Source organism: Ciconia boyciana, chromosome 5, assembly GCF_034638445.1.
Source record: "Ciconia boyciana chromosome 5, ASM3463844v1, whole genome shotgun sequence".
Classification (NCBI taxonomy): Eukaryota; Metazoa; Chordata; class Aves; order Ciconiiformes; family Ciconiidae; genus Ciconia; species Ciconia boyciana.
In genome coordinates, this window is record NC_132938.1 from 67,387,290 (window position 1) to 67,400,202 (window position 12,913).

A 12,913-nucleotide genomic window follows, 5' to 3' on the forward strand; every position below is an offset into this window, starting at 1 on the left:
TCGAAGTTTTTGGTTTTTTCACTGTAATTATTTTGTTTGGATGTTTTCCTGGAGGGGAGGTTTACAGTGGTGAATTTAATTGCCTTAATATTGTTTATGCTTATAAAATGGTAGGCATTTCCATAGTCAAGGTGAAGATAAAGTGCTTTTCTGCTATTCTTGCACTATATTCATAGAATATGAAGAGACTGTTCTATTGCTTTCAAAATATCTACAGATTGGTTCATTTTTATTTTTTTTTAGTTTTCCTATTTTGAAAAACAAAAAGATATCTAATTTAGAAATTTGATTTGCTTAATGAAATTAAGGCTTAACCGAGAAAAGTATCCAGTAGTAATAAAATGTAGAGTCTCTGTATAACTGTATTACCACTACTAATACTAATGTGATCTCTTCTGAGTTATTGCATTGATCTTCCACACATATGTGAATAAAACAAATTATATTACCTCTTTTATGTTAGCCCATAAAACTAGAAAATGTTACTCTCTGTATGTATCACATTTGCATCACAAGGATTATGGCGGTGCTTTCATTGCATAGTTTTATATTTTTTAGAGGGTACTATATTCAGGTTTTCTGAAGTGTGTTAGAGAAATTAAATGCTTTTAGTAGTGTAGCTGTGTAGCAAGGCACATGTGTGAATGTAAGCATGTGATTTCGTACTTAAACAATTACTGGATTTAACTGAGATTTAATTGAGAGGATTCATTGAACACTTTTACTATTGCTAACATGTAGAATATCTTCCTCAGATACAAATTTTTAAAATACATAATCTTGTCAATTTATAAAATATGAAATCTCCCAAAGGATTCAAAATTTAATCACTAGTTTCCTGTCTTGCCAAAGAGCAGTCTAGCTACTATCCAAGCTACTTTTAAAAGAAGCTGTGTTTTGTTTGGTTTTTTTATAGCTACAATTCCTAAATAAGTATTTGAATAACTGAAAGACTTTTTATCAACATTATTACTAAATTAAAGCTATGGTCTTGAGATAGCAAAAGATAAAACATCTGTATCGCATCAACTGCTACACACATTTTTCAGTTTGAAAATTTAAACTTTTTATAAGTGAGTGCTTGATAATTAATTATTTAAGTGGATAATGCAGGTGATTTAAACTTTGAAAATATGACCTGATGAACATCTTTGATTGATTAAAGAGTAATGTCATAGGTAATAATTTCTTTCTACTGAGACACACTAATTCTGTAAACCTGAATTCTGTGAAGATTTGCATTTGTGCTTGCCTCTGTACACGAGTGAATAGTCACGATGATTTCAAGCAGGTCATATGTCTGCTGTTAATTTAGTAGCAAAAAACCCTCTTCGCCTTCTTTCCCCATCCTTATTCTCATTTTGAATTAACCTACATCCTGATTCCTAAGTTTCTGCATGATCCAGACTTATTTTCAGTTTCAAAACCAGTGATAATAGAGAAGATAAGGTTCAACATTTCTAAAGAATGTTTATAGCATAAATATTTATTTAGAATTTTAATAATTATTTCCTAAAAAGAAATTGGTTTTTTGGAAGTAGTTTGCATAACAGCTTCTTTTCTTAAAAAATCAATTGGGAAGTAGTTGTAAAAATCTTATCTGTCAATGTTCCCTTTTGCATTTATCACACTAGGTAGTAGCGGTATCAAAATGTCCATAAAACAGTAATCATGTTAGTTAGTAATGGAAATTCTGCTATTATTGTTAATTTCTGTCAATTGGTGGTCTAGCATAATAGCTAAAAATTTGCAGAGCCTCCAAATACTAAAATATGTTTGGAATTACTGCAGCTATTAAGCCTATAGTTGCCATTCACTGTGGTCAGTCTTTTAAGAAAAGAGTGTTGCTCTATGATAGTACAGCACTAAGAGTTGAAAAACAGTCTGCATGTGCTCCTTTCCATGTTCAATAGCATATTTTTTACCCCTACACACATTATATTATTGTGTGAGTCCTCCTTCAAAAAATGCCAGTAAATAATTCAATATTATTTTAACACTGTTTAACTGCAGACATAACAAATATTCTTTGTTTCTCAAAAATGGCTGGATAGAGTAGCACGATGTTGCATATAAAGCAAGAATCCTGTAGCACCATCTGCTGGCATTGACTGAAAGCTGATCTTGGGACTTACTCTCCAAAGCACTGCCTACTAAAATATTTAAAATATATATTTTTTTTACATATTTGGTGCAAAAAAATTGGTTTCATTTGTAGTATATTTTTTATCCTTTTAATTAAAATTATAATGAGAAAATACAATGTGAATTTAAGGTTAACGTAAGAACTGAAATAGAAATAGGTCAGGAGTGTTTTGTTAAGTGTGACTGTAAAAAGAAATGGAATACTTTTTTCTTTTTTACTAGAGTTTTAGCAAGTGCAGTATTAAATTTTTCTATTCCTGTTGTAAGTCAAATTCAGTAAAATTTATTTCATAGAGAAGACCCACAAGGCTTAGAAAAGTATCCGTAACATGTTTTGAAAAGGGTAGCAACCACTAAATATTATTCTACCTAACATTTATTGCATTATTTGATGTTAGCCGTGAAAGCCTCATGAAAGCTTAATGGACAGAGGCCCTGATGCTGTAATTGGTCCTACAGTTCCCTGTATCTTCACAGGGCACCGTTGTAGCCAGTGCAGCAAGTACTGGGACTATCTGAATGAATCTAGAACAGAGACTTTAAATTATACAGCTACAAAAGGTCACTGTCATTCTTTTTTAAACTGTAACACATTGATACCTGTTGTGGTTTAGCCCCAGTCAGCAACCAAGCACCACACAGCCGCTCGCTCACCCTCCCCCCAAGTGCGATGAGAGAGAAAATCCGAAGAGCAAAAGTAAGAAAACTTGTGGATTGAGATAAGAACAGTTTAATAATTGAAATAAAATAATAATAATAATAATAGTAGCAGTAATAATAATAATAATTGTAATTGTAATGAAAAGGAAAACAACAAGAGAGAGAGGAACAAAGCCCAAGAAAAACAAGTGATGCAACTGCTAACAGCCTGCCAACCAACGCCCAGCTCCATGCCCAGCCCGTCCTCCCCAAGCAGTGATCACTGCCCCCCAGCCAGCTCCCCCAGTTTATATACTGAGCATGATGTCATATGGTATGGAATAGCCCTTTGGCCAGTTTGGGTCAGCTGTCCTGGCTGTGCACCCTCCCAGCTTCTTGTGCACCTGGCAGAGCATGGGAAGCTGAAAAGTCCTTGACTTAGTATAAGCACTGCTTAGCAACAGCTAAAACATGAGTGTGTTATCAAAATTATTCTCATGCTAAATCCAAAACACAGCACTATACCAGCTACTAGGAAGAAAATTAACTCTATCCCAGCTGAAACCAGGACAATACCTCAAAGAGATTGAGGCCTCATTCCTCCAAATACTCTGTAAATCACATATAAATGATGGTTCTAGCCTCCAAATATTTAAGATGAGGCATAACAGGTGGATGAATTCTGGTATATCTGGAAATCTGCAGTGATGCTGCATAACCAATATAATTTTCTGTTTATATAATGCCAAAAAAAGTAATGTCATAGATATGAGGCCAAGGTCTTCATTGAAAAGAACTTGCGATAGCATTCCCTGACGGTTTGGAAAGCATTTAAATACTTGTAGTGATTTGGTACTGATGGGCATGTAAGTTTGTGTGCTAGAAATATTTGTTTTGGCTAAAAGTATGTCCTACAGTGTTAAGCGCAGCATCTGTATCATCCTTGTTTTCAACTAGCTAAGAGAGACTGTGTTTCAGGATTTGTCAATCAGAGTAAGTAATTGCAAGTAACATTGTAGAGCAAGATCTGAGGCACAATCCAGCCGCAAGTGAAGGCAGTATGTATTTTGAGACTGGAAACAGAGAAAGAGTTCGGATGCTGCTTTTTTGGCAGTATCCAGCTTCAGGTGTCACTAAAACCATATGCATGAAATTCTCCAGAAGGATAAGGGTATTTAGTGCTTCATGATGTAATGCAGACCTTTGAGTTCCAGGAAAAACAATGCTATATTTACAACTTGTAACTAATAGTTGATGTGGTAAAAGGAATTATATTCATATGGTAAATGAATACAACCTTAATGTGCACCATATGCATAGTGGTGGGATGATGTACTAATATATCACATTTATTTAACTTGTTTGGTTGCTGGGAAAAATAACCATTCAGTTCAAAGTCTATACCATGTAAGACAGAACAGAGTAATGCAGAAGACGTAGTAATTTATAGTCTAGAATAAAATTACCAACTTAAATGTTGTAAAAATTATTTGGTCAATACAATAATCCTGACTCAAATTGGAAATTATTTTGTAAGTGTTTCTGGATCTAAATACTATTAACACTAGCATCACGGAGATAAGCATTACTCTGCTGAGTGCAAGAATACTATATGTAATTAGAGTTATGGCCTGCTTCATTGAAAAAGTATCTGTTTTAAAACAATTTCTTTTAAGAAGACAGCTAATTTATGTGTGCTCTGAACTTGGTGTATGTCATCGGTATTCCCAGTTACATCAATATGTAAAGGTGGTGAGCATCTATCTAGTGCAATACACTACTGGTGCATTGGTTTGAAATTAACTTTACAAAAACAATCAAATAGCTAAAGCACAGACTTTTATACATGCTGTTATGGAACAGTATTATTTTGCAGTGATACATTTGTTTTATTTTAAACAAAAATAAATTATTTTAATAGCAAAAAAAACCATCAAAACCTGCCAAATTGAACTGAATTCTCATATGAAACCTCTCATTTCAGATTACTTTCTGCCCAAGGTATGAAATACTATATAAGTTTCAACTAATGGTCAGTTTCAGCACATTGTAAAGTATCTTTTATGTTATAACAATTCCACAGTAGGTGCTACTTCTGACTGAAATAATTGCTTGATGGGTTTTTCCCTTTTCTGTTGAGGTTTGTTGTTTTTTTCCTTGGACTCACTAGGTTATAACTAGGAATAGTTATAACTATAAACCATAAGGGAGAAATAAGAAGAAAATAGATTATTTTTTTAGCATAAACAAAAAAAGCCCCTTCATAAAGCTGTTTTAGAACATCCTCAAACAAAAATGACAGTGTTTTAAAACTTCAAAGCTGATATTTAAGTAGCAGTTTATGAAGTCGGGATGGTGCAAATATTAAAATATTACTGTACACTGACCCTGAATATTCACCTGCAGATACTTTCCAGGGGCTTCAAAAAGGTCTGTATTCAGTGGGAGGAGTCCTGCTGAATGACTTCCAGGACTTCCAGCAGATGAATCCCCAGTAAGGGCGAACTCGTTCCAGAAAGCTTCACACTGCACATGGTGTAGGAATTAAGAGTCTGGGTATTATTGACTTTTGAAACCTGAATTGTAATATCCACTTCATGAAGGCCTGTTAAATCTTTTTCTTTACTGTGTTTATTTTGAAAACGTAGTGAACCTGTTCTCTTGACACAATGTGTAGGAAAAATCTCGTATTGGTACTGAATAAATGTTAGTCACTTGTTGCACAGTGTGACTGTGGAAAGGAGTGCAGTAAGCCTTTCCTGTGTTATATTTGCTGAAATGAATTCTACAAGATAAATCTAATACTTTTTTTTCTTTACTGAACAAATGTAACAGCAGTATAGCACCTTCTGTGTTTTATGCTTTTAGTTTTTGCTTCAGGATAGAATGATATGTTGGTCAAAGTTATTGTTCCTCTTTCAGAAAATGTACAGTTGAAGTGTTCTTTCCAAAACCAAAACTTGGATCTAGGCATAAGGTTGTACTTTTTGTTGTAAAAAAAGTCTGAACAGATGGGAAGTAGTTTGAAGGAATTAGAGGAAATGCTGATGGAGTGTCATGTGAAGAACCGGACAACAATGAAGTTCCTATATAATATGAAAAGATTACACTGTTACATAAAAATGCATATTTACAAAGGAAAGATTATTCAAACTGAAGTTTTAGGAATATTTCAGTAATATTGTGTGGTATCGCTTTAGTAAGATCTCACATCCATCAAAGAGCTAGCCTTTCTGTGCCAGTGAAATGGATTTTTAACCAGTTGTCTGTTATTTAAATGTTCACTGTGTGTGATCTATAAATAATGTTAATGTACAGAGTTTATATAATAATTGAAAGTCATCACTTCGATGTAATTAAACTCTGAAACTTACTATATAATCAACACCAAAGCCTAGCAGCAAATTAGTTTTTTTGAGTTAGTTACATTTTGCTGAAAGCACTTTTGTCCAAATGTCATATATTCTGTAAGTATATTTGTATTTCTCAAATTTATTTCAAACCTTTTATTGTTTTCCTCAATTTTTATCATATGAAGCAACTTCAAAATTATGAAATTTGTAAAATGATTTTTAGAAGACTTTTCTTACATGTATAATTTGGTTTAGTTAATGTATCCTTCTGAGAAAGTACTCAATCACTTATTTTTGCAAGAAGTACGTAAAAGATAGTTAGATTAACTGATGCTTCATTTAATTTGGATTTTATATTGACATAAAATCACATAATTAATTTGCCATTTAAAAGTGCCCTACAGCCTCTGGAATCATAGAATAATAATTTAGAAATGACTGTTTGGCTGTCTGTGACTTATCATAATTAACTGTCTTCTCAGCATAAAATATAAAAAGGAGCATACTCAAATATTTTATATTTTAATGTGTTGCATAATATTATCTCACCCAGAAATAGTAGGAAGTGTATCTCATATTTCATTGTGAGATAAGTTTTTCAGTCGATCTCTAGTTTGATTTCTTTTTAGGGAGATATTTTTCTTTAAATGAGTTCCTATGTTTGGCTCAGCTCTTACAGCCTAGTGCTGAAAATATAGAAAATGGTCTTTTTAGGAATTTACTGATGGATTTAAAATGTCATGGTCCTGTTTTGTTTTGTAACATCACCGAAGCTGAAAAAATAGCGGAGAAAGACCCAGCAATACAAACCAATTTCTTGTTATCCAGTAAGGCGTATCTTCTGGATGTCATTAAACTAGAAGAAAGTTTTGACTTTGCTGTAATCCCACTGTTCCTTTTTAAATGTAGTTTCCAAACGCCTAACATTTTTTCACTGAAATATCACCATAAGCTGATGTGATATCATGTGCATTTCTTTTATCTTCTGAAGCTTGAATTTTATGATTTTAAATGTACTTTTCACTTAAGGAAGAGTGATATTTTATGCTATTTTCTATGGGAAAACAGCTTTGCAGAAATTATTTATTGGAATGTAGGAGAGTTCTTTTGAAATAATTTGAATGGTTACTGTAAAGGTAAAGTATTCTGTCCATTACTGGAAAATAACTTTACATATAGCTCCTGTGATTTAAATAAATCATTGATGACATTTGTTGCAATGTGTATGTGGCATTAAGATTCTTACAGCATTCAAGTCAAGTAGCAACCCAGCAATGGTATAGACTAAGGATATTATTATATGCTATGCTGAGAAAAGCACATCTGTAAAACTGTTGTGTCTTGGTTATTAGTGCTAGGATTTGAACTATCTTTAATCTCATTTGACTTGTTCATCTTTCTTAAGGATCTCCATAAAGATGCACTGAGTATTCTTTTCAGTCCTTAGTTAGGGTTTGCATCAGTGGTCGTAAACCTGCTTAGCGGACAAAGACTCTTTTCCCTTTGAAGTCACTTCCCCAGCTTTTCAAAAGGTCTGCCAGCCGGTTCCCCTAAAACAATTTAGAAAAGTTTGAAGTGGTGCCCCTTAAACCAGCAACAAAATAAAATTTTCTCTTTGCATTATTGAAAACCATGACAATCTTCTGAAGCAATAACAGTTTAAAAGCTTTTAAAGAAATCTGTTCTGCTCTACGACCAGCTTTTAAGTTGACCCCATTATTTGGAAAATCAGAGGCTTGGAAACCCCTAAATACTTGACATTCTCATCAAAGGAGTCAGCCTGACTTTTCACAGGACTCCTCTTTTACAGTATTTATTCAAGTCCTAATTTCTTTAAAGATACTATTCAGATTTATTCTATTTCTTTTTTCCATTAAAGTGTTTCTTTAGAACAAATGTAATTCAGTAAACAGTTGATACAATTTATGAACCACTGATCCTGCCACCTGTGGATTTATACTCTATTATGTTTGAAGTCAAGTCCAAATTCTAAAAAGACTGCGAGCATTACTTATGTAATTTTACTTTTCTGTGGACTGTGATAAATATATATGCTCAGTTTCTACTTCTTGTTGTAATAATCTTATCTCCTACATTTTATGTATATAGTTACTGACTGCCTAACGTAGGTAAAGCCTACAGTAATGTACTTGCTGTAAGCAATAAGTTTACTATAAGGATTTTGTTTATCTGCGCCTCCTAATAATTCATTCAGACATGGCTTCTTGTAAGTCCTTCTAACTCCAACATCTTATATTCATTAACTCCACTACAACGCTGTACATTTAAAACTTCTCTGATTTCAAAAGTTTCATTAACATGTGTAGTATATAATTAGATTAATTCCTTGCTGATCTATGCAAGTATGTGTTAAATGCAATTTCTGAAAGCAAAAGAAAGCAAAATAAAGCAATAAAACCAGAATTCTAGAATTTTGCTAACGTAGGCAGCTCATTTAAAAGAAAACAAACTAACAAGAGCTTTAAATGCACAAAGCTGCCTCCTCTTTTATGGCTTGGGGACAACAGGGAGAAAGAATTGGGTCAACAAAATTAAATTGTTATTGGATAATAAGACTGTTATGGTTGCTATTACATTTTCCCCTAAAACTGCAAATTTGTGGCTTGTCTACACAGTGTTCATTTATGAATCTTCTAAGGTGCCTGCCCCATGTTTAGGTGAGGAAAGTTCAATAGAGCAAACTTCTCTAAAAGGTTTGTGAGCGTTCCTAGGATCAGCCACCTGAGAAGTACCTAGAGGTTATTAAGTCTACCCTTATGCTTCTGATTTGTTGGGAGTTTTTTCTTTGCTTCTGAACTGTCTATCATACTTCCTGGGTTTGAGTCTGTTTTGCCAAACTTTATATGAAATAAAAGCAATAGCTTTTAATGAATATTTATTAAGAGATTAGGGAAAATTCAGCAAGTTGCTCCAAAGCATTTTCAGATTTAAAATGCTGATAACATACATGCATATATGTGTGTGTGTGTGTGTATATGCACACATATATATTTAGTGTATATGTATATCTCTAAGAAGAAACAGATTTATTTAATTTTCAAGATTTTGTATTGTGGATATAAATTACCGATTATAACAGTAACTGCAGAATAAATCAAATTTTGAAAGGTCAAAATCCTTGTTTTGATACTTTGTCATAGATTATGACCTTTTCTAAAAAGCCATTTGAATGCGGCAGCTAGATGGACACTCTGGGAGCTGTTGCCAATGGTCTGAGTAAAAATATAAAATACTGAGAGTAAGCTTTTATTTATGCAAGCCCAGATCTACACTTCTTTCCCACAGAGGTCTATTGACTGTACATGTGCAGGGTCTCGGTAGCTACCTGTTTTAATATATTTCCATAATTTCTAGTAAGACCCAGTACCAGTATTGCTAGTGCTGTTAAGGCTCTACACGGACAAACTAATGACATTATGCTGGTTTTATCTTTTGAAAAGTTACAACCCCAAATATAATTTGAATGTTACTACCTTAGTTACTACCTAGTAACCAATGTTACTACCTAGTAACCAATGGAGTCAGTTGGTCGTATTATTACTCTGTCTCTTTGCAAAACCGTCTCCCGTTTTTGAATTAAAAATGTTTGATTTTACCACTGCTTTACTGCCTTGTTGGTATCTCACATATAATCATTTATCAAAGTGAAATTATTCCCTGCTGCTTAAAAACTTGTCTAATCCTTTTTGAAACTACATAACATTGCCCAAGAAACATTCTTTAGAGTTTAAATGCTTCATAAAATGCTATGAATGAACTATTATATGGTAATACAAAAATAACATTGTGATTTCCATTAAATGCTAGCACTCTTGAAGAGGATGGTCTAGCAAATGACCTGTGAGTGAAGTTATAAAACTATTTAAAGAGCTTTATAGCATTTGCTTACCCTTTCTGTGTCTTGACCTGGAGAATAATTTTTTTCCTTTCAATGTGCTAGTTGTAAAATTTCTTTCTCTTTATGGTATCCATATACGTTTGATTATAAAGAAAATCTCAGAAAAATATGCTCTTATTTGTTCTTGTTGCAGGGAAATGTCTAAACAGGAGCAACGGTAATTAATGTTGGGTTTGGGTGTTTTGATTTTGCAAACTCATCTGAAATTCACACTGATTATGTTCCAAGCTCCACATTCTTACAAGGAACTAGACATCAGGCTGAGGTTTCAACACTGTTACTAGATTAAAATAAAATCAGTCAATGGATATTTTACTTCATCTTTGAGCACTGTAGGTGTCTCCTCTCGGTACGTGTCACAGTGACACTTGTGTTTAATTATGCCTGTTATAGGACAAGGTAGTAATTGACTACTATCTCTTCCTCCACCAAAGAAAAAAAATAGAGGGGGAGATGGAGGGAGGGGAAAACACAAATCTGTGTGCTCCAACTTCTGTTTGGCTTTACTACACACCTGACTTACATTAATGTGCATTAGTAAATGTGCAGGCTGAATTCCTATAGTATACTGCTTCTGTATCATGTAGATATGAGTACAGAACAACCACATGCAAACAGTAGATAGAAGTGATTTGTAGGGAACATGAACTCAAAGAGCAAGGAAACTGAAGACGCTTCAGTGATTGAAAGCAGTGATTTTAGAAATAGATTGTAACAAAGGATTGCTTTTATTGTTTTTTCATTGAAGGTGATTTTGCAACTCCTCGAGCTATTTTGACAGGACATGACTATGAGATCACCTGTGCTACCATTTGTGCTGAGCTTGGCCTGGTAATAAGTGGTTCAAAAGGTAAGATAGCTGTAGTCATTTCTTTCTGTTCATGAAACTATAATCCTAATGCAAAAAGGGATATAGTCTCAGGTGGCAGAATTTATTAACTTTACGGTGGTTTTATTTCTAACCTTTTTTTAGTTGCTATGGAATTTGAAACCTCTTTTTAAACACGTTAAAACTGAGGGTTATTCAGACATTTACAAGAAGAGTCAACCACATCAGTTTCCTTATTGTAGCCTACTGATTACTATTTCTTTTTGTTTGTTTATCCAGTGTAATTGCATATAGCATACAGTTGGATACAACTCTTGACTGCCAGGATGGTGAAGAATGTTTGGTGTTTGTTATGGATAGCTTCTCAGAAAGGGAAGCAAAAATTAGTTTCACGAGAAAGAGAATGTGCTGTCTTGTTTGTTTGATGAAGGGATATATAAACTACCAAATAAAATTCGTAGTAATTCTGTCCAGGCTCTTTGAGTTTAGCTACAAAGCCTGTAAAATGCCCAATTTGTGTTCTCAAAGACCTGCTTTTGGCAGGCAAATTGTAAAGAATGGTGTTGATTCCATGGATATTGTTTATCATTTTCCTATTTGCTGGTCCACACTCATCTTTAAACTGGAAATTTCTTAGAATTAGGATCTTTCTGCTTTAGTGTTTCCAAAGTAAGAGACACTTTCTCAAAGAGACACTTCTTCAAAGTTGGGTGTACTCACCATATGCACCTGTGTGTGTTTCTGTTTTACGCATGTGAATGCTTGTGGCTTACATGCAAATCAGGTATTTGTCCAAATATATTAAAAAGCAAATATTTAGTGGATCATGTACGGGTTAAAATCTTGATATGAGAGTATACACTTTCAGAGTACCTATGTAAGTAAATTCATTACACTTACCTCTGTGTGTCTTTGCATTTTGAAAATCTCATTTTAGGATTCAGTACATTTATTTTTGGGCTCTCAAAATTAACTACTACCAGTTTTAAAAGAAAATCCACAAAAGAAAATCTGTTAAGTCTCTAACTAGTTTTGATAGGTGCTCTAAAATACCTTAATACAAAGCTTTTAAGGGATAAGCTGTTAATTTTACTTTCTGGCACTCTTAAAGTCATAGGCTATCCACTTAAACATGGTAAAAATAATTATTATGTATTATAATAGTGACTACCTAAGTAGAAGTCATTACTTATTATTTGATATATGATGTCTTTAAATGAGCATGTAAATCAATAACTAGAGATTTTATTCTGTCTCATTAGAAGGACCATGTCTCATACATTCTATGAATGGAGATCTACTGAGGACATTAGAAGGTCCTGAAAACTGCCTGAGACCAAAACTTATTCAAGCTTCAAGAGAAGGCCACTGTGTCATATATTATGAAAATGGCCTCTTCTGTGTATTCAGTGTGAATGGGAGACTTCAAGCCACTATGGAAACAGATGACAAGATAAAGGTGAGTGTACTCAAATGTGTGCTAAGGACTGTTGGTTCCGGTATCAGAAAAAGCTATCAATGTTGGAATTGTGTGGAGACTCTTTCTATAGCCAGGCCGTAGAAATATATGGTACTAGACCAGAATAGCAGCATTCTGAAAAAACTGTAGTTAAGGAGGCCATGTACTCCTAATAGTACTGTTTTTAATTTTAAAATAACTCTGTTCATATAGTAAGGAATATCCTGTAGGCATTTCCTTGAACTGAAGAATACAAATATTACTAATTGCTGACCAGGAGAAGCCAGGCTACTTCTTCACTTTTGAGTCTGAAGGCAGGAGGTTGTTGGACATGCTGTTTTGGCTGTTGCCTTTCCCTTTTTTGGCATCTCTGTCTGCATTCCTTCATCTTAGCTTGAGATAGAATGTGTTGTGCTGAGCTTCAGGAATTTTATAGGCGTATGTCTATATTTCAACTCTTTAGCCCTTTGGCATTTGCTGAGCAGGCAGCTAGGTTCCACAGCTTTAGCTGCAAGAGACATGGAGCAAGTCCAAAACTAAGCAGGAGGCATTTTAAGCTTATGGTTTTA

At 33.8% G+C, this 12,913-nt stretch overlaps 1 protein-coding gene across 4 annotated transcripts in view; it reads left to right on the top strand.

Moving 5' to 3' along the window:
- The window catches only part of LRBA (LPS responsive beige-like anchor protein), a 433,706-nt gene that overhangs the window by 409,806 nt on the left and 10,987 nt on the right, over positions 1-12,913 (top strand). For all 4 annotated transcript variants that reach the window (XM_072861998.1, XM_072861994.1, XM_072861996.1 and 1 more), the window contains exons 54-55: positions 10,805-10,906; positions 12,148-12,344. In XM_072861998.1, the coding sequence (XP_072718099.1) occupies positions 10,805-10,906; positions 12,148-12,344 (299 nt within the window). The remainder of the gene's footprint in view (positions 1-10,804; positions 10,907-12,147; positions 12,345-12,913) is intronic.